The sequence below is a fragment of the Anneissia japonica genome, unplaced genomic scaffold (genome assembly GCF_011630105.1).
Source record: "Anneissia japonica isolate Jap-2015-1 unplaced genomic scaffold, ASM1163010v1 scaffold288061_len129757_cov149, whole genome shotgun sequence".
Taxonomy (NCBI): domain Eukaryota; kingdom Metazoa; phylum Echinodermata; class Crinoidea; order Comatulida; family Comatulidae; genus Anneissia; species Anneissia japonica.
In genome coordinates, this window is record NW_022693355.1 from 103,589 (window position 1) to 127,244 (window position 23,656).

General features: G+C 35.3%; 1 protein-coding gene across 1 annotated transcript; it reads left to right on the forward strand.

The window, feature by feature from the left end:
- The first annotated feature begins 1,160 nt into the window (after window positions 1–1,160).
- Window positions 1,161–23,069, forward strand: LOC117100705. Its single transcript, XM_033240493.1, has 16 exons — window positions 1,161–1,352; window positions 7,334–7,754; window positions 8,169–8,482; window positions 8,958–9,248; window positions 9,509–9,767; window positions 10,237–10,574; window positions 11,864–11,992; window positions 16,058–16,319; window positions 16,700–16,837; window positions 17,191–17,312; window positions 17,439–17,577; window positions 18,328–18,876; window positions 19,219–19,262; window positions 20,002–20,131; window positions 20,381–20,478; window positions 21,198–23,069. Exons 2-16 carry the CDS (start codon window positions 7,337–7,339, stop codon window positions 21,381–21,383), a joined length of 3,417 nt encoding a protein of 1,138 aa, XP_033096384.1. The 5' UTR covers window positions 1,161–1,352; window positions 7,334–7,336; the 3' UTR covers window positions 21,384–23,069.
- The last annotated feature ends 587 nt before the right edge of the window (window positions 23,070–23,656 follow it).

Below are 23,656 nucleotides of genomic sequence, written 5' to 3' on the forward strand. Positions count from 1 at the left end.
TTAGTAAGTTGTTCAGTTTGAGTGACTTGCCAAAAATGTTTTTATTCAGAAGTTTTTACTGTATTATTATTATTTTTATGGTGTATTTATTTGAACAAAAACATTAACAGTGCATTATGAGATTAAACTATGAAGACAGAATGTCAAGGCAGAAACCCAGAAAGCAAAGTTTATTGTTAAAATGATACTTCCGGTTGAGACTACCATCTGCGGTAGAAGCCTGCTCCGAAGCCTTCATTTTGAAGTTGGCGCTAAATCCTGAAGAAGAAGAAGAAATTAATAGTAATGGTAGACTTACATACAGGGCAGTTTTGCGGGAGAGGGCCAAGCCAGCCCAAGCTGCCCTTTCCCTTTCGGAAATAAAAAAATATAAAGAAAGAAAAAGAAATTATTGAATGCCAAAAGGCCTCAGAAGTTATTTCTGGGCATCTAGAAAACAAAATTTCTAGGGGGAATGCCGAATCCCTTAGGGTAGTGTTGTCCCTCAATTGCCCCCCCCCCCCCAATTTAGACACCTGAATTCATCCCTGGGGGGGCATCTATTCATAGCTGTGAAATTTTTCCTTAGTAATCCGAGGAGAGCAATTTAGTGCTCTCCTGCATTTTACATACGTGATGGACTGCATATTTAGGCATATCACATGTTTTTTTTTCAATTAAAAGCGAATATTGGTTTGTTCTGCTATTAAGCAATGACAAAATAAATGATAATAATCACTGATACTTAAATGAAACAAATTATTGAAAAGGAATAAGACTATTTTCATGATTGCTAAATATCTACATGTAAAATATTTTATTATTTCAAGATATTTAATTAGACTCATGTTATAAATTTCATTACAAAATTAAAAGTTATTGGAATATTAGTAGAATAAAGTACTGTGATCATGCTTGATTGTTGTAATTTTAAATTTAACCCTTTTTCTTGTACATTTCATTCTTTAATACAACACTGCATCAGTGGTGGCTAAACTTTAAAAATTAAAATACATTGTTAACAGACTGGTAAACAGGAAGTACAATGTACTACTGTAAATGTGACGTAGCAATTTAAGTGTGACGTACCTATCTCACAACGTTCATAATACAGTGAGAGTGAACAGGTCGCCATTTTGTCCAGTGTGCATAGAGCAGGACGGTAGACGATGATTGAAGAGGATTTTTTTATACACTTTTTTTGTGTATATTCAGCATTGAAAAGTCTGTTATATATTGGCAGATTTATTGGCTACTGAGCGCTGACATTCATTTTACTGTACAATTAGTTTTGTGGATCTGAAAGTATTTTATAGTTTGCAGCATTTTCTGGATTTTGAAAACGTACATTTTTTCAGTACAATTTGACAAAGGTAGGACCCTGTAGACATTTTAAAAACTGTTAATTTTATTTTGTATTTCTAAGGTGTTTAATCAAGGACTTATAACTGTTACCAGGATAGGAAGCTGGCTGGTTTAAGCCGTCTAACTGGAATTAGCCTTTTGTGTGGTATTTTTACGCTAATGAGCCAGATAAGCACAGTCAATGGCTCAATGGCTTGGCGTACAGCCTAGCCGAGAATTACGGTACGGTAAAACAAAGCAAAATAAGGGTACTAATTTCACTTGGCATGCAAATCAATCATACTTACACACTTAAAAACAAACTAATCTACCAATAAAATCACCTGCTAGTTAAGTATAAGGCAAGTATGTTCACAATTTGATTTTAAATTGATGTTATGGATTTTGTTTTGTAGTATTACAATGAACATCACATAGGCTAGCATAGGCCATGTCTAACTGCTTATAAAAATGCAGAAAAAAGACCCAAAACAAATTAGAATGAAGTTATCAACTAACTAGTGCATTAAAATTATTCATATACTTACTTAATTTTTTATTTAATAATTTGTGATTTGTGGTATGTGATTTTCAACAGGTTTCTAAAAGCACATTAATGTGTGCAACAAAGGCACCTGTTTCATGACCTTTGCCGTTTGTCGTTTAGTATGTTGTAAACTACACCCTATAGTATGGTAGCCATTTTGTTTTAAAGAGTCAATTGATACATTTATTAACTGGTAGCAAATTTCGAGTTAATTTACAAGTTCATTTTTGTAGGTCAGTGTTGCGTTCCTTTTTACCTCATTAAAAAAAAAGAAGAGTTCTTTCAAGTTATGTTTCCCTTCCCTGGTAAACAGCATAACTCAATATCATGAATGAGGTCAATAGTAAAGTCAGTTGACAGTTGAACAAAGATTAGATGAATTGATGCTAATTGTAAGTTTTTGTTTTGCAAAATATTTTGCAGAAATTTCCAACCCATAGGTTTTTATTGTTTTATACATGGGTGTAATAATTGTTTGGCATTTTATTGGAGATATTACGCCAATCTTCTAACACATAACACCTCTACAGTAATAATAATATGTTTATCAACTGCCATTTTTTATGAACATTTAGTTTGGATTTATACTTTATACAGACAAGCATTTTTAATTATTTTTAAATAGTGAAACATTAAAATGACTGATAAATTTTTTGAAATGAATAAAAGGAATGTTCATTCACTCATTATATCTGATGAATTATGGCAAATATTTGTTTTTATACAAAAACATAATATATTTATTTTTATAAAATATATAATATTATATGGAAATATATTACTCAATACAGTAACAAGGTTTTTAATCAAGTATTCTTTCAAATTTCCAAATGTCAAAAAAGCATGTTCATAGTGTAACGGTACAGCGAATTGTGTCATAGCTATGTGGAGCGAAACACGATAACCAATGAAGCAACAGGTAGATGCTAATTTGCATGATATGAAAGCGACCAATAAATGAGGAATATGCAAACTGGGGTGTGGCAGGAGAAGCGGGAGAAGGCGATAGGAGAGGAGGAATGACGAAGGGTACGAGGAGGATATCGTTCGAAAGCAAAAGTTGTGCTAGGCGGATGTAAATGGATAAGGACCAAATAAGTGGCCTGTTTCCTGCCTCGTTTAACTTATTCAGTTATTGACAGGAGAACTATTACTTTGTTGGATATGCGTTATGTTGTGTTGGTTTACGGCAGAGAATTTGAACTTTCGCAAATAGTCGCAGGGAATGTGGAACTTGTTGTCGTAGATGAACATTCCAAATGCCACACAAAAGCAAGTTAGTGACGATACAACGGGCGTCGTGAAGAAGACTCAGGTTTTATAAAACTTACTTTAGTTTTTAATATTATGTATAAGGGATGCATGATTATGTTAAATAAATATCCTGTTGAATTACTTTAGTTTGGCTTATTGTATTATTGAGAGGTGATTTCGGCCTCGGCCAATTGGGTCGTAACAATAGCAACTAGAATAACTAAGTGGCCACATATAATTTTTAAACTTTAAAAAAAATAGGGTTTTTTTTCACCAATTACCAGGAAAAAAACCAATACAGTATTATTGAGCCTGAAAAAAACTGGTAATTCAGTATAAGGATTTTTTATAATAAATACTCTGTAAAAAACAGTATTTATTTATTTGATTCTTTTTTGAATAATTGGCAATTTAAAGTGTTTTGATTAAATTTTTAAGGATTTGTTTAAACTAGATTTTACAATGTACAAAAACCTATAATGTTGGTTTACTGTACAGATCTCTGTTATAGTTTAAAACTAGGAAAATAAGAAATGTTCTTTTCCTTTAGCTATAAAAAGGCTCCTTTTCCCTGTAATGTTTGAATAAGATATTCTAATGTTTCAATATATGGTTCAGTGATGATGGTATAATATTTATTGATTTAGTGGGTGTATTTACTTAATCCTCTGTTTACAGTACAGCATATCACAATTAATCTTTGTAATCATGATAAAGTCAATAATTACTTAATTCATGTGATGATGGTAGAAGCGAATTTTTTGATTAACTCTACTAATTATTTATAGCGTGGTTCACGTCGAACTTTTATCTAGATATACATCCACTTAACTAGTTAAAAGTTTGATGTGAACCACTCAATTATAGCTAGTTAAAGGAATTAAGTCACTTAAGTTAAGTGACTTAACTTTACTAGAATAACGGTAAATTAACTTGCTTAACGGTAAAGTCGGCTCGGATTACAAGGACACGATTACGTAATGTAGGCATCTAAGCCAGTGTTGTTGTATTGTACCACCATATTATCATCTTCTGGCTGGCAACAACGTACTTCAACAATGCTAACAACAGCATCGAAGTAGTCTCATTAGTCTGGGTAATATTATGGTTAAAAACCCAGCAAACGTCCGTTTTACGAATAGTCGATATTACCAATGACCTTTGCCCTTTGCATCATCGACCAAGTAATAACGTTAAAAAGTCCGATTGCGTAGGTTTTTCAAAGTGATAATGTATATTTTTCTTAATAATAAAATCAGATTTGTTGTATTTATTTATTGACAATTCAATCTTTTCCATTTCTGCTATAATAGTCGCTATTAATTCAATTTCAACGAACTACCACCAACGCCAGTCGTTAAAATGAGCGCACATGTTTATGATGACGAAATAAAAAAGTGTGGAAGTCAGCAACTTATTTGACACGGGAAGCTAGATTTTCGCGAAGTGCATGAACAACACAATTGAGCGGTCTAAAAACTACAAAACAGGACAGAAAGGTCCATAAAGTATACATACGTTTTAATGAAAATTAAAACAATATTTTGTTAAATGGAAGAATGCTAGCTAGCGATTAAAATAATTTGTTTTTTATCGAAGTAAATGTAGCTAGGGCCTAGATAATCTACTACTTAGATTGCGATAGAACACGCTGCTGCACTGTCGTTGGTTCGTACTGGTCGGCTAGGTTAGGTAGTGGAAACTCATACCTTCTCTACAGTAGTTTACAATTTTTTTTGAACGAATACCACTTGGTAATAGAGGTTCATAAAATACAGTAGATGTTTTATTAAACGAGCCTTTCCACCGTGTGACGTCGACGGCCTGAAACTGGCTGGCTGTTTATCTGGCTCTAACTTGGCATCGAACGCAATTAGGGGATTATCGTATCATGTTTCAAGATGGGTATATCTAGATAAAGTTCTACGTGAACCAGGCTTATGTGCAAAATATTATTTATTGTACTTTTGACAGTTAATGTTCACCAGTTTGAATGTTAAAATTAATTCTATGGAGGCATGCTGTTTTTTTCACCTCCAAATTGAATAAAAAACCAGATTTAAGCATACAGTAATTGGGTTATGTGTTCAATTTTTAAAAAGGCTTAATTTTTTTGTTTTTAGGCCTAGACGTAACTTTGTAAATTATTAAAATGGCATATGTCATGCATTCATTCAGTCATAGATCTGTAGTTTATTATATCCTATGTTTCCATGATCTACTGTAAGTGGGGAACTAGAAATTTTAGGGGAATCTCCATTCTACAGTAGCGCGAAATTGTACAGAATTCATGAGCAAGTCACGAGTTGTGCAAGCCAGTGGCATTACTCATTCAGTCATAAGTGTTCATGGGCAGATTACAAAGTAGTGCTACTTCATATGTGTATCAAATCAATGAAGTATTTTTAATACCTCCAAGTTGGTAAATTTAGAATTTTTTGAAAATTCCTATGTACTGTACTCTAATAACATGATTAGGCCCCATAAAAAATTAGTTTATCACCCCATCCCTCATCACTTTTGGGGAAATTCTGATTCATTTTCTTTTTAATCAACATTTGTTTTTATTTCAAATGGTCGTTTTTGCCATCTTTTTTCACTTGAAAAGCTCAGGATTTCTTGCAAATATGTGTACTGGTACAACAAAAACATATTTTTCAAATATAATTTGATTCAATTCTTATGACTTTATATGTGTCCCTAACCATTGATTTATTTGTGAACATCGGTAAAATGGGGGCGGGTTAGCAAAGAAAAAAAATTTAACCTCCCTCCCTCATCAGTTTTTCTTCTTTGATACCGCCGCGCTTGAATAACCACCGCTCTTGAATAACCACCGCTCTTGAATAAGCGCAACACCAAACCATTTTTTTTGTTGCTAAAGTGCCATGGCGCTTAATAGAGAAGTGAATAAATATCTTAATCTCTGAATATATAACATAATAATATTAATTAGCTTAAGGTAGGACTGGTTTTCTGGCCTACTGTAGTATTTCTAATTATGTACTCGCTACAGTGCTGTAAGGATTCCTATTTTCTACAACATTCAAGCTATGGTTTTGGTTGTTTAATTATTTTCATATTACGTTCATTCATAAACAACATTTGAAACGTTCCTGTTTAAACCCGCTTCGCTCACGACTATATCAAACGATTATTTTTTTCAGTGCTCGATATCACGTGAGCAGCTTCACAAACGTTGACAAAACGCACATGGCGGTTCGTGAACTGGTTTAAACTTGCGTCCGGTTGCCGGGTGGCTGTGCAGTGTTATGGTTTTAGAATAAAAATTTGCGAAATTATTGTGTCCTATAAAAATAATAAGTTTTCTTGAAGTTATACTTTTTTACTAAAATTTAACTGTAGAAAGGCATACGTCATCTATAAAACTGCCCATGCTTAATAAACATTGTATCACCTGGTATTACATTTAGTATAGTAGTGATTTAGGCCAAGTTAGGCCTAGAATTACCAAAATGTTTAGCTTAATATCGGCTTTTATTAACCAGAATGATTGTTTGAATTGCAGATACATATGCTCACTAAGTATTTTATTATATCAAATTTAAATAAAACTTAATAAATAATTGTAGAAACCCACACGGTTGGAAAAATTTAACAGACTTTATAACTCACTGTATATACAGCCGTTTAAGTTACGCGAGAGTAATGGAGATTTCCCTAGGCAGACTGCCTTGTATAATGCGCGTTGCATTACAGGCATTTCCAGTTGTTTGTAATCGGCAGCTAAAGTTGAAATTTCGTAATTTTAATATTTGTAAATAATTGTTACCCATTCTAAACGTAAGAAACCTCTGTTTATCTCTGTGTAAATAGATTGGGCACTCATGAAAGGTTCATTGGCCAATGATAAAAAAGGAGGAGTTGTTTATTAGAGACAATATGGCATTGAAAAAAATAAGTTAAATTGAATTTATTGTGAGAACATGTAGTCATTACTCTTTGGTTTGAAACCTTAATTCAGGCACACACTGTGCTGGTGGTTGCTGTCCGATGTGATTTTATATTAAAGAATGTGATGATGCACTTTCGGGCATGACGTGTCGGGGCAATTTTTGAGTATAAACCTACCTACTAATTTTCAGTGAATTTCAAACCCCTGCCTAGTCTTATTCTCGGTCAAATGCGGTATATTGTGTATGTTATTTATACCCTTGTTAATTTTGCTTTACTTGTTTCTTTTGATAGAAGATGCCTGCTATGCCAGATGACCAGCAAGTAGACTACTTTCAGTCTCAAAGTCAAGAAGTGTGTTATAACTGTGGAATTCAAGTTGCTTTGTTTCCCCAAGTAAAGCGTTGTCATACTGAAGATGGGGAGCCTTTGGTGGTAGACATTGGTGTCAAGTGTAAAGGAAGCAAAGAAGACTTTAGAGAACTGGAGAAAGCTTTTTTCAGAATAGATCACAATGGGACGGTCTACATATTCAGTGATGACATTCCAAACATGCAAAGCATATGTATTAGGGACCCGGTTACAACTACTGAAGATTCATTTGATGACGGGGAGCAACCAGAAAATGCGAGTGAGTTGACTGTTCACTTGGATGAGCCAGATTACAGTGAGAAAAAGCCAGAAGTTCCCAAAAGCAAAAAACCCAATGAATCACGTAAGATAACATTTCTATATATTTCGTTTTATATATATATATATACTGTCTCTTATACACACGTGCACCCACGCCTAAATTGTTATTTAAAATATGTGAAAAACAAAATTTGTACCTCAGTCCCAACCATGTTTGGGCTAAAATGGTATTAACCCCCTATCTGTGAAAGTCCTTCCCTGTTCCCTGTGGATTTCAAATTTCTGGATTTGCCACTGATATGGTTAAAACAAATAACAGCTTACTAAAGTAAACATGTTACAGAAGTTAAATTTCTCTTATTTGTAATTACATTTAGTACTTTAAAGTACATTACATTCAACAAGCACAACCAAAGCTGATAACATTGGAATGTATAGAATGGGATGGTTGACTGGACTTTGATTACAGTTTAATAATTTACTATCTCTTTAACAGTAGAAGACATATGCATCAGTGAAGAAGATACAGTAGTTGAGCATGAGAAATCTTCCCTAGTGACAGCATCCAATAAGTTCAACTGTCCTTCTGCTCTTCGAGAGACTTCCACTTTTAAACCCTCATACGTGGACAACAGACATGAGAAAAATATTCCATTGACCACGCATTCACGGCAAGTGAACTCTGAGTCTCAAGGTATGAGTCTCGAAAATAACAAAGCCAGTGGAAGAAAGGTTCCCGGAGGTTCTTCTCAGAATTCAAAAGGAAAAAGTTCCCAACAACAAAAACAGCAGAAGCAACAACAACAGGAGGTTGTTTTTTTTTCCCATTTAATAAAAATATTTAATATTGTTTTAAAAGTATATAGTTAATTTTGTCCTTGCTTGCTTAATGAGTCACAGAGGATTATGTTAGGGAGCTTTTGATTGTGACGATGTACAACATAATGATGTCAGGTTTATTTAACTGGCATGTCTGAACGTTGTGCGCTATCTTCTCTTCTGAAATCTAAAATGGTTGTTGGCGGAATCTATGTTCAGAGAGAACAAGGATTGTACAATTAAACATTAGTGTGTCGGTCTTCCAGTTCTCCGTGTATGCATCGTCAAAAATCAAAATTGATTTACAGTAGAACAAAGAACTCACACAGTTATGAATGAGTGAATTCGTTATACGTTCAAATTCTACTTTCTCAAATCGAAATCTATTTTCTTTAGTTGGCCCTATGCATTTTATATCTTGTTGAAATTTACACATCTCATTTGATTTATTATGAAACCAAAGCAGCCTACCACTGGTGGGGATTCTAGTGATGTTAGTGGTTCTGGAGATGCTGGTGATGAACGGAGAGGTGATGAAGACGGTGGACGGAGAAGAGGTAATGGAGATGGAAGAAAAGACCAATCTTCTACACAAGGAGAGGAGGAGGTAAAGGAAGAGGAAGAGGAGGAGGAGAAGAAAGACACAGAGGAAAAGGTGGAGGGGAATGAGAAAGACACAGAGGAAAAGGTGGAGGAGGAGGACAGAGAGGAAAAGGATGAGGACAAGGAAAAGCAACAGGAGGATCTATTGGTAAATGTAAGTGGGTCTAGATGAGCATATTTTCTTTTAGCTTTTACTAGAAGTTTGGTTTAAAATGATTATTGATTGTTTTTTATAATATTTTATTGTATAATGATATGTATTTTAATGATAATAATTGGTAAACTTAAGTATATTACATAGTAACTAGATTATCATTAGGTATCTAAAAAACAACTTTTATTAGGGTTTAACAATTCAATTTCATCATTAAATAATGTAATGGTAAGTCATTAACATATTATTTTATTTCACAGAGTCCAGCGTACATTTCAAAGTGTCTGAAGAAATTTATGAAATCTCTAAGAGATCAAAAAAATGGTGTATGCAAACAGCCAACAGAATTTACCAGACGAGGCGAATGCTTTTGGAAGCATTTACACCAATGTGAGCTGGGACAAACTGCATGCAAGAATTGCCATTTGACTTTGCATGCCTTTGAAGAACTTGAGTCAAGTACGTCATCAGATGACTCATCTGCTTTCCCATTTTACGATGAGTATGAGCGAGCAAATAGTAAATATTAGTTCAATAGTTTATAAATCACCTGAAAATTTGCTCACATTAACTCAAATGTTTCTGCAATAGGTCAGGGCTCTTTTTATTTTCTGTTATTTGATCATTGTTTTTTAACTTCTGATTTGAGCTCAATTATTAAATAACATTTTGATTACTCTACTAGCTGAGCTACTGTATCAGGTAGAGTTCCTTCGATTTTTCAAGGAATTATATAGTATGCTCTTATAGATAAATCACATAGAATTAAACTAGATATGGAGAAATGCCACCATTAGTTATAAATGTTAGTTTTAAACATATTTGATCCCATCAATCTTCCAAATAACTTTTCATTTAATTCAATAAATTATTTTATAGAAATTGATGGATGGACTGAAAGTATGCTCTAAAACCTGAATAAAACAATTTCTTCTTAAAACTCCAAAGTGTTATTCTGTGGTAATGTATTGTTGTTTTTGTCTTGTAGACAAGAGTCTTCCAGAGAAGAACCTAGAGGTGGAAGCATGTTATGAAAAGCTTAAAAGATTCCGTTCCAGCAGTGGCCAGGGGGCAATACCCAAGAAAAAGTTTAAGCAAGCAGGTAGTAGCAGTGAACCTATGGCCATGGAAACTACCCCTTCCCCAGACGTGGACACAGTGGACACTAGAAAATTTGTTGCTGCCAGAGGCAGACATGTGTCCAGCCATCACAAACCAGGTGTTATTTATGGCTCTAAGGAAACATGCCATAAAAAAGTGCTTGATGGGATGTGCAACGATTATACAACTGATAGTGAATTCAATGATGGTGTTATCTTCAATAGAGTAAGATTTTGTATTATTTGATATTGTCACATTAGGCCAACCAGCCCTCTTTAAACTAACGTTAGAATACCGCACTTTCGGCAGTAAAGAACAATTAAAACCTCAAAAAAGGCAACTAATCCGTTTACCTATAATTGAATCCAAGGACAGCAGTGTTAAACACTCAGTACTTATCCTTGATAATGTGTTAATGAAATTAATATAGTGAGATAACGTAACGTTAGTTTATTGAGGGCGGGTTGAGCTAATGCACTCGAGGCCACTTCACAAGGCATACCCATAATACTGAAAGTTTATAAAACTACAGTGCCTTGGTAAAAATGAATGAAAGTCTACCATTTGTGATTTGTTTTGAGTAAAGTGTATAGACAAAAGAGTTATTCATATAGATTGCCAACACAGCAATTCCATAATTTTGGACGTACATTTTGATAGCTTCCTTGCTTAATATATTCAGTAAAAGGTTATAGATTCATGTTTTCTCAATATTAAACATTCCAGTTAGTACTATTGTCATATAAATTTTTAATTTTCTAACATTAGTGGTTGCAGAAAAAATGGCGGAAAAGTTGTCCGTGACGGACGTACGCAGGAAATGGGATTTTTTGAGGTGGAAATTTAAATAAATATATTTTTCTCAGTCTACATAAAAAAATCATTAACTTATGTGACGAAGACAAACTAAACTGAATTCATTGATGAAATTATTAAAAATTATGCTATTGGTATTTTTGATTGAATGATGTTCGCTAAGCCAATGGAAATTATTGAATTATAAATAATACAAATCAAAATGATATAATAATTAGGACACCAATATAACGAACTACCTATTTGACAAAAAGAAAAAAATAATTCGTTATCGGGACAGCAGCCACTTGTGTTTGTTAATCATTGTGTTACACAACGTGTCTTGTTTCATTCAACTGCGTTAGCGTGCGGGCGTCCATTATACTTTAACCATTTAACCTCGTTAGCAACAACAGGCTTAATACGCTTCAACGCAGCCATCGTACGATGTGACACAATAAACGTTGGATGTTAACTCATTAAATATCTTTAAAATTAAACAATGTTCCCCCGATGGGATTTTTTCGGACATTTAGTATGTTATTAAGTGTATATTTCAGAAACATATTCCGCAAAAATTATTTCTGTTGCAGTTAGTTCTAGGTTTATCATGATTTTGTCATAGATTGACTGGACTAAATGTATAAATGGAGAAGATGGATGAATGTATAGATAATTATATGGATGAATGAATTTATGGATATTGTTTTCTTCCACAGAGATTAATGCCAAACTGTGGATTTTATAGACCTTGCAAAGAATTTTCTATAACGCGTTATCTTGGCTCTGGTAGTTTTGGGAAGGTCTGTTTATGTTTCGATACAGGAGTGTATTTTGTTTGCAAGATCGTAAGTTTTTTTATTTTAACTAGTACTGTATAACTATTTAATAAATATTTTCTGTATTTACTGTAGTAGCAGAAAGTAAATTGCCTCATTTATTATTCTGTTATAAACACGTTATATTTTCATTGCGAATTTCTTGGGCTCAGTACGGACTCCAAAAGTATGCACTTTCTTTTAGTTTTAAGGCGTATGCGGATTTTATAAGTCTGTAATGACGATATAACGTGCTTATATTGTTACTAAATGATACGTAATTGAATTAATAATGAATGTTAATAAGATTACTGGTTGAATACTGTGTAATTATATAAATTGGTGCTACTATAAATTTTTGTTATCGATTTATATACATGGTTAGCCAAATGGTGGCTTCAGGAATTTAACCTATGACCCATGAATGGACCTTACCCAGGATGTCAATCAAGCCTAACATTGTGAGAAAAAGAGACAGATCCATCGCATCTCAATTAAAGAGTTAGATAACACTTATATAAACTCAACCAACATGCATTTTAAATTAATACAGCATACATGTTTTATAATCAATCGTAAAATTGCCATTTTTTTACTGTTAAGCGATATAATGTGTACTTAAAATTTGGAAAATTTGACTTGGAATGTCCTGGAAATTTGCTTGTTTAAAAACATATGAACCCTGCATACTTTAATGGCTTGTGGGAACATAGCAACAATATCCAAGGGGCGGGGTTTAGCGGAATGGTCCATTAGAATGGCAAGTACTGTAAACATGACATGCGCTGTTTGACATGCCGCATAAGAGTAGATTGTGCTCTGTTACTTTACCGTTTTTACCATCACATTTAGCTGGTTTATTACACTGTGATTTACTTACTGACGTGTTATTATCATTTTGAACAGATAAGTCGCCTTAGCCACTAGATTTTTTTGCCTAACTTTGTCAGTTTTACTTGGTTATTTCTAGGCCCACATAGGCCTGCATTATCCATTGTGTGACATGGCCATTCAAGGACTCCAGTGGGCTCCAAGTGCCCTTGGTTTTGGCTACAGATCTGTGTCAGCCTACCTTGCTGGCACTTCTAGTTTTTCATATTCCAGGAAGTTAATTTTTACTCTGAACAATCCTACTCCTCTTACTGACTCACTTGTTTGCAAACTTAAGGAGCTTGGGTTATTTAGGTCTCGTTCAAGAGGATGCCGTGCCGGCCGCCGTGTACATAGATCTATACCTCTACTGTACATAGAGGAAACAGTTTATACCTATCCCTACTGTCCAACCACCTTTATCTCTTGTTCCATCTCGTTTTGCACTGTGGAATTCACGTTCCTTAAGGACGAAAACACATACACTTTGTGATTTTGTTATCGAAAATAAGATCGATATCATGGCAGTAACTGAAACCTGGTTCTCGGGTGACGAGCGCGACTGCTTTGCTCTGTCTGATATATCAAGAAGTCACTTCCACACTTTAGGTCATTTAGCGTTTATCGTACTCACCGGGGCGGTGGTGTTTCCATCTTTCTCAAGTCGACTTATAAAGTTCATCAGTATGATGTTGACTCTTATAAGTCCTTTGAGTATCTTGACTTGACAGTCACAAGTCCGTCCTTGTCAACATGTTTGAGGCTATTAGTTTTGTATCGTCCACCTCCTTCCAGTAAAAACAAACTATCGGTTAACCTCTTCTTTGATGAATTTTTGTCTCTGCTGGAATCTGTTTCTCTCTGCAATACTGAACTTATGATCGCTGGCGATTTCAACTTTCATGTTGACAACATACATAGATGACAGGGATTCTGGTGCATTTCTTGAGATCCTTAACTCTGCTGATCTCCAGCAGCACATAACCACACCCACGCACAAGAAAGGTCACACACTTGACCTCCTCATTTCTCGCAGGACCAGTAGTCTTATTTCCTCAACTAAAACACATTCCTACCTTCCTTCTGATCATGTGGCTATCACTACTAATATCAATGTCTACCGTCCTCCTCTTGCTGTCATCTATGTTCGCAGGTGTAACATTAAGTGCATTGATAGCCAGCAGTTTTCCGATGATATCAAGTCATCGTTTCTGAACAATATCACTGAAAACTTAGACATCCTAGTCCAGCAATATAATTGTGTCATGAGAAATATTCTAGACCAGCATGCGCCTGTCACTGACCGGAAAATTATCCTGCGTCCTCATGCTGTATGGTACAATGACGTGCTAAGGGCTAAGAAACGTTCCAAGCGACAAATGGAGAGAAGGTGACTTAAGAACAAACTTGCCATACACAAGGATTTGTTTGACATAGCCTGCAGAGAGTATAACTCATTAATTACAAAATACAAACAAGAACATCATAGGAATCTCATTAAATCATGTGGCCCCGCCCTCCTAGCAAGCACCCACCTTCGAGCCTCAGTGGCTGGGATTGTGTTGCATCTGATGATGTTCTAAGTGTGATTAAGGCATCATGAAATAAATCTTGTGAACTCGATCCCATTCCTACACTTCTCTTGAAAGGTCATCACAACCAGCTTTCACCAATCATAACTCATATTATGAATGAATCTCTCAGGACTGGTGTGTTTCCGACCAACATCAAGCATGCTCATGTAACACCCATCCTTAAGAAACATAACCTGAATCCAGAGGATTTGTCTAATTTTAGGCCAATCTCCAACATTCCGTTCCTCTCTAAGGTACTCGAGAGGATTGTGTGTTCACAACTTAAATATTTCCTCCAGGAAAACGATCTTGGAAAAATGCAGTCTGCCTATCGTCAATTTTGTAGCACAGAAACAGCTCTTCTCCGTGTTCAAAACGATCTGCTGACTGCAATTGACCAGCGCCACGACGCCTTGCTCGTCCTGTTGGACTTTTCTTCGGCTTTTGACACTGTTGATCACACCATCCTTCTGCACCGACTTTCTAGTCACTTCGGTATTACAGACAAGGCACTCCAATGGATCGCCACTTACCTCAATTGTCGAACTCAATCTGTCGTCATTGGAGATGTCTCCTCGGCCAACTTATACACATCTAGATGTGTATAAGAGACAGCACCAGATGAAGATTGAGATTAATTACACAGTACCTGACTGATGTAATGCAAAACCTGGAAGTATATGATGCAGTGATATTGATAACCTATTATGATTCCAGTCTATACATCGATTTCCATCCAAGTGAACTCTCCAGTTCACTTACTAAGCTCAACCAGTGTGTAGGCTGTGTCCAACAATGGTCTCTAGCTAACAAGCTTCATCTCAATGTCAAGAAAACAGAATTAATTTGTTTTTCTTCATGCTTTCGAGCAGTTGAAGCCATGTCTTTACAACCATATCAGTTTCTGGTCGAACCAAAGACAGAGGTCCGTAACCTTGGAGATGTGTATAAGAGACAGCTTCCACACTTTAGGTCATTTAGCGTTTATCGTACTCACCGGGGCGGTGGTGTTTCCATCTTTCTCAAGTCGACTTATAAAGTTCATCAGTATGATGTTAATCTCGCTCCAGAATACATCACCGAACTCCTGACTCCTTACACGCAAGCACGCTCTCTCCGATCCGCTTCTAAGAATCTTCTAAAAGTTCCGAAAAGCACTACCATCACATACGGCTCACGGGCATTCACCTCTGCGGCGTCTACCTTATGGAATGCACTTCCAGATGAAATCAGGAACGCCGACTCACTTCAGCTTTTTAAAACACAACTCAAAACTCACCTCTTCACTGAATGTTTTGCTGAATTCCTTTAAGACACTTTTTACCACTATTTTGTTTTTTTCCTTCTTTTAACTACTTAGCTAGACACCGCCATCACTTGAGCACCTGTGAGTCATGCATCGGCGGGCTTTACGCCTTAAATTGCCGATAAACGGTGCGGTGTTGGTTTGGTTCGTTAAGGCGTTTTCTTTTTTCTTTGTTAGTCTAGGTTCATGGTTTTTTATTCTCTTGTCCGTTTCCTTCCGTTGTTGTGAAGTGCCTCGAGGTTGGTCTAACGGGAGTCGCTATACAAATCGCAAATTATTATTATTATTAAACACCAAACTACAGCTTATGTCCTGCCAATGTTTTACATACTTCCTATTGTGCAGGTTCCCATTAAACATTTTGTGGTGACTGAGGTTCTCATCTGGATGAGGCTGGAGCACAAATACATCGTACCTCTGTGGGGTGTTGTTCGTCATGGCAACGACATCCTGATGATCAGTGAGTACATTCCATCTAGACCACTGTCTGTTAGGATTGCTGAACTTCCTCGCTGTGATCATATTATCATCGTAAAGTGGATCAAGCAACTTCTGTGCGTCTTGGAATATATCCACTCCATGAACATTGTCCACATGGATATAAAACGTAAGTACTGTCCAGTCCTTCTATTCACAATTTCCACATTACTGTTATCCCATTGAGACAATTCAAATTGGATTATTTTGGATTTTGTTATTATTATTAAATCTACAGAACTCATTTCACTGATCAATTTCCAAACTTATTCTAACAAACTGTTTAAAAGTTGCGGCCCATTAAAAAATGCTGAAAACATAAATTTGTGGTACGCCACATACTGTATATAGTTCTGATACAAACTGTTGTGTTGAGAGTATATTGATGTTTCAAATAGATTGCTCTTTTCGTCTTCATTGGTTTTAATAATTCTGAACATCATGATAACATGCATTACACCTTGTCTTACATTGGTTTAATTTTTCATTATGTCTCTTTTTTCCTGACAGCTGCTAACATTCTTCTGACCTACAAAGGTGATATTGTTCTCATTGACTGGGGTTTGGCCATGGAACTTAACAACAATGGTCAGCAAAAAGTTTCAAAACCAAGAGGAACAAAGCTGTTTATGGCACCTGAAGTCTGTCGTAAGTTTGCTTACAGTAGAGCCAATGAACTTGAACATTTCAAGATATTGCATTTTAATTGATAATTATTAAAGTAAGAACTAATCAGTCCGTTTGAAATATCTTTCTTGCAATAATCAACTTTTTACAGGCTTTATATTTACTTATACATGCTCTGTTTGTTCTGTTTATTTTTTATATATTTTAAGTTTAATGTCTGTAATATACTGCAACACTTAATATGTATTTTACCTTTATCTTTTGTCCATTAAGCTCCTTGGATTCAAATTTTGATTGTATCATGTTGTATTTTCAACAATAAAGATTCCTAGATTCCCTGATTTCTTGATTCTTTACTTGTATGTTTTTTTCAGGATGTGAAGCATTCAATGCTACCATCGATGTGTGGAGTACAATTTGCTCGGCTATCAACCTGTTCACTGGTAGTCCACCATGGATAAAACGTTTCCCACTTTCGAAATCGTTTGTGGATCTTGTAAGTGTTGATGCATTTTTTTCAAACTTGCTAAAACAATTATTTATTTGGAGATATGATTACAATAATTGTTTGTATGTGTTTGTAACTATTTTATATCATGATTTTGTTTGTGTATCTAAATAGGTTGGAACAAGACCCCCTCCTGTGGAAGACATCCCAGTAACTTTACATCCCGCTATTAGGGGTTTTCTTATAGTAGGTTTTGGAGATACTGATACAAGGCCAACTGCTTCTCAACTCCTTGGACATCCAGTGTTTTTGGGTTTGTCAATTTTCCTATTATTTATTGTAACAATAGTGAGAAATCTTTCATTTAAATGTTCCTTGAGGCTGGTTGAGTCTAGACACAAAATATTTACACAAGGCCATGGTGTCAACAGTAGCTTTCTTCCTTCATTTATACTATTTAATGGCGTGGTGAAAACTGAGTGAGCAAAAAACAGCAGTTTGCACACATACAAATATTATAACACATTTTGCACACATACAATATTGGTTTATAAAGAACTCATGTTAAATGCCTAAAATGACGGTTAAGATATCAAAGCCTCAGCCTATCCAGCATGTCTAAACAACACCAATGCTGCAGTGGAGTGTGATGTAATATTTGAATATACAGCTTATAAAGTATTAGCAGGCCACACTTGTTCGGAAATGCTAAATCTGTATATGTTGTACCTATGCAGAATAAGTAGACAAGAAAAGACACAGTAAACAATATTGTTCCATCACAGAGTGATTGATTGATTGATTGATTAATTGTTTGATTTCGTCTGGTTGTTAATGTAACAACCAAATCATTGTGCTTGCCATAAAAATAACTTGAATTTTGTCTGTTGTCGACCATGAGAATGGCTTTAACTAAATTTGTTTTAATAATATATAAAATTGCCAATAACTTTTTATTGAAAAATTGATAATTTTATTATTTCATTAGAACTTTATCTTTGCTTGTCCGCATTCTCAATACGTTGTTGTAGTTAACAACCTCATTTTATTTTCTTCCTTTCAGATAATGGGATGGAAGATGGTGAAATGGACACTAAAAGATTTCCAATACCCCCTCCTGATTCATTACAAGATCGTTATACTTCTTGTATTTTGGAACCTCTTCGACAAGAAGAAAATCCACATTCAGGAGATGTGGGAGATTGTGAGATCAACCAGATGCCACCAGCAGAAGTCCTTGAATGTACTGGTGACATCGACCAGGTGTCACTAGTACAACGCTACAGTTGCAGCCCTTATGATGGTTCACAACGGCTTGAAAATCGTACCTTCTCCCACCCTCTTGGACAAGCACCAACTCCACCAACAATTCCACCCCAAGATCCTGCACTGGGACACTTCACTCAAGGTTTTTCCACAGAGTTGGATGATGTCATTGACAAATTTAGCCACCTCAATTGCAATGATGAGCAGCTTGATGATGAGGACCTGTATGGGCCAGGACCTGAAACAGAACCAGAGCCACATCCAGAACTATCTGATAGCCCAGGATTACCTGCTACACCAAGATCTTCTGACAAATCCTACAGATGTGGAACATCAGGATCAACAGGTACACCAGTAGTAACACCTGACCGACGCTCCAGTTCTCAATCAAGTGTTTCTGGAGATTTATTTCAGTTTCTTCCATCAACACCTGACTATGAATCAACAGCATCTGCAAGGGCTGCTAGTTATCGCAAGCAGCAGAGTTATAAGAATAAACTATCATGCCCATTTGCGCTTTAGAAACCCAATATAAGTTTTTCAGAATGTTTAGAAACTACAAAAGCATCCTAAATTTTAGTATCAGTTGGCTGATGGTTTTTTATTTTCTTTTTTGGACATCATATCTAAAATATACAACATGAACGATATTTTCACTCTATACTTGTTGGATGTTTTGTTTTTACAGAATTAGCTATCCCAATCGACCATTTTCAAGCTGAACAGCTGGAGGTAATTTATTATGTATTCATTTGTTTATCCCTGTTCTAAGATCATAGTGTTATTCATCATTCTCATCATCATCATACCTTCATTCATTATCATCATTATTATTGTTGTTCACAATCATAATCTCATTTTGAGTATATTCCTTATTACTTTTAATCAATTCAACATTTTTTCAGCCACCATCTTCATTATCATCTACAACATCATCAGTATTATCCTGGCTCCAAAAATCACCATCCTAATCGTTACCATCATTTTAATTGCTGCCATCATCATCGTCATTATTAATATTATCATCATCATTCCATAAACATTTTTTTGCGAACTTTTTTAGATAGATATTGCCACCTTTGGAATAATTAACGCTTAGCTTGTTCCATATACAGTTAAACTTGCCTGAGTTGACTGTGCCTAAGTCAAATAATTTCTTATTTTACATGCCAAATTGTTGTTTCTTCCATTAATCAACAATAGTAAGTCAAATTTTATCTAAGTCGAACAATATTTAAATGGCATTTTGTATTCGACTTAAGCAAGTTCAGCTTACACAGATCTTTAGAGAACTTAACAGTTGGGTGTTTTGTTTTTTTTTCAAGAAAGTTTATGGTTTCTTACAGTTTCCTGAAGACAGTTATACGTAACTACCTTCCATATGAGATTTTCATTCCTGAAGATAACTAGTTGCCTTCCATAAACTAAGGTTTATAGTCCCATAATAGTATTGTTTATTTAACTTTTGTAGATTGAAAATACCACCTCTGGAATCGGAACAGCGTCAGGAAACATAGTAGGAAACCTTCTTACCACCCAAGGTATAAGAGAACCTGTTCCACGTTGCAGAACAGAATCACAAAGCAGCAGAAATTTTTCAGGTAAAATTTTTCAAAGGAATGTAGATTGGTACCAATGCATCACAAATTTGTTTTCATAGTAACGAGGGATTCAATATAAAATTATAGACTACATCTTAGCAATTTAAACATTCAGATTATAGGCTACCAATTTTGCTTTAAAGACATATGCATCATATATAATTTAATAAAAAAAAAAAAAAATTTTCTTTTTTATTAGGTATTTACATTAACATACAAGTGTTTGATGAACTATTTTCTTTTTATTAGGTACTTACATTAACATAAAAGTGTTTGATAAACAAGTCCGTGTTGGTAATTCTGCTACAATGACGTATGGGGAGCTTGCTAAAGCCATAAGCTCTAAGGTATGATCTATTATACTCTAGTTAGTCAAATATTTCTTATAATATTTGTGAATGTCATCACAAAATGAGTCTGGTGGTACTAAGCATGAAAAATAACTTATAGATATATGCGAAAGCTGAATCAAGTACAACTGAAGTAAGATCATTTTCAAATTAAGGTATCTGAAAACATGTTTTAGATAAAAAATACCTCTAAAGTTAAACAACTGATTAGTTTTGTGTTGGGTTTCTTATCAATACTGAAGAAAGCAAGTTTTGAAAGTACTGTACATTGTCTGTGGAGATGTTTCAGCAGTTGGTCTTGTGTTCACTTTTGCCCATGTTAATTACAAACATGTTGCACTCTTCGAAAAAGATTAGGTATTGTCCCAAAGGTTGTCGGAGAATGCAACGCCACAAAGCGCGCAACAGATCGCTGCACAACAGATCGCTGTTAATGATGATCCATTCAGACTGCCATCAACAATCGGCAGTCTGAGTTGGCATTGCATAATCCAGCACTCAAAGGGATTACAGTTGGATTTGTCAGCTGACAGTCGTCCAACCGCCATGCACTGCAGTGAGTGCCTGGCTTTAGGCGCTACCAGAAACACCCCAAATAAGTCTTCTGACTTTCATGGTTCATCCTTCTTGTATTTTATACCGAATAAATCCAATCCAAACTAATCCTAGTACAGAAAAAGACAACACGAAAACAACTATGTCTTGTTTTTTCACAGGTCTTCGAAATATTTGATAAAAATGATAAAACATATGCAAAGTTTATACTACAAGGCCAAGCAGGGAATACGTTTGATGTGTATGCCAAAGTAGATCCAACTTGTGAAATCGTGGTAGTGGAGGCAAGCCAAGACGGTGAATGGCAGTGGTGCATTACGCCTTATGTCCTGGAAGATAAATATTAACTGTATGGAGAAAATGGCAAGCGGGGAGTTGAATACAGATCTCTCTCTAATTTAACACCCTTCCAATTAAAGACCACGTTTCTGTGGTCCCAAATTAACCGATGTCTTTTATCTTTATTATTCTAATTAGAGACCAAAGCTGCTAAAGACCATGGAAACCCCGGACTCAAAAGTGGTCTTTTATTTGAGGGGGGAAACTGTAGCTTGGTAGTGAAGATTGCCTTCCAATCCTAGGGTCCTGGGTTCAATTCCTGCCTCTGTAACAGGATGTTTTCTCACAACCAAACAAGCTTCACTCCATAATTCTCATAATGAGACTTAGTTTATGTAGAGCATCTTGTTTCTGTGTTTGTCATGTGAAAGGATTGCCACTTATTGCCAAATTATTGTGTTTTCCATTAATTAACAATCTTTAAATTGAATTTTATTAAGTCAAACAATATTTCAGTGGCATTTTGGATTCAACTTAGGCAAGTTCAACTGTGCATTGTATACATTTTTCTATAGAAAAGACAGAATTACGTTTATTGATTTTTCCTGTAAAAGGTCTTTTAACACTTGGTGTTTTTAAGACCAATAGATCAAAAGCAATTAGAAGAGGAGAAACATTGAACAACAAAAAAAAAAAAACACAAGAAAGTTTTTAAACTTTAAAACTGTTATAGTCTGTGTTTTCCTTTTGAGTGCGAATTCCTGTACTCAAATTACAAACTGCTATACAGTGTAAATTCCATGTACTTAGAAAAAATGAGGGATATGCTAATTTATGACTGATGCACAGCATATTTGAACTATCCTACCTGATCATCTCAAGTAATAATATACTGCCCTCAAGCTCCTGTAGAGAGCAGCTAGCTCAGTCGGCTAACCTGGAGGTAGCCACTGTGTGTGCGCTGAACTGTGGAGATCTCTTGTTCACCGGTTCAATTCCCATCACTGCTCTCCTTGTGTTTCAGCTGGAGGGCTAAAATGCAAGTTTCAAAAGTGTGCCGTCTTTGAGACATTTAAGTCGTAGGTCTACTACTCACATAAAAGAATAAATCATTGGTAGAGAATATAAAAAAAAAAAAAAGAAAACCATTTAATTATTTTTAATATAGTTGATTCTCTTGTATATTTCTTGGCTTGTCCATCACAAATGTTATTTATAGCCATAACAACAGGTGTAATACAAAGAAGCCTGAGGCCCTGGCTAAGGCATCTTTGGGCTCTTCACCATGGAAGCCTGGGGTGGCTTAGGACCTCAGTGAAGTTAGAACATTGATGTCCACTACACTATCTGCTCACTATGGGCCCAGCTCGGCTGATTTGGTCCTGGCAAAAAAAACCAAAAAAAACTGCTGATCCTGGGGGCCCATAAGTTCTTTGCTTTTATAGCCGGTGAAAGCTCTTAAGGTGACAAGCTTCTGAAATATTTATACTGCAGATTTATTATATTATGTATTATTCTTTAATGAAAAACATACGGTATTACTTTGTTTACTTCTATACAGTGAAAGAAATAAACATGTTAGTTGAACTGTGTTTATCTGTGTTGTGATTGTTACCTGGTATTTTAAGCAGATAAAGTGTGTAAATACTGATTTTTATGCACAGGAATACAAGGATGGTATTATGTAGTGAATTAAGGTGACATGCTTCTGATTTTCTTTATGAATAACATTTTACTTTGTTAACTTCTATACAATGAAAGAAATAAACATGTTAATTGAACTGTGTTTACCTGTGTTTTGATTGTTACGTTGTATTTTAAGCAGATAAAGCGTGTAAATACTGATTTTTATGCACAGGAATACAAGGATGGTATTATGTAGTCGCCTGTTCATTAGCAAGAAATTTTATCTGAGGCCCACTGAAATAATATAAACTGAGGCTGTGTATTGAAAGTTCTGCTGGCAATTATGTCAAAACCATGACCGTCGGAACCACCGCACCGGTTTTGACGGACCACTTTTTCTCATATTTTTCATATCCAGAATTTTTTGCAGGTAGCTTGATGAGTGATAACATTTTGTCTATATATAATTTGGAAAGTTCTGTTACCCTTCCACGATCGAGAGTGGACATCCTTTCCTGACATTTGTGGATTCATTGTCTGCCTCGCTGGAAGAGAAAAATATTGTGAAAATATTTGGAAACAGAAAAAACAAAGTACCAACAACATAATATATAAATGAATGCAAAATAGTGAGTGCCCCAAACTGAACATCGTATACAGTTATCGCATTGTATGGACAATGTTGCTGATACAACAGAATAGTATTTCACACTTC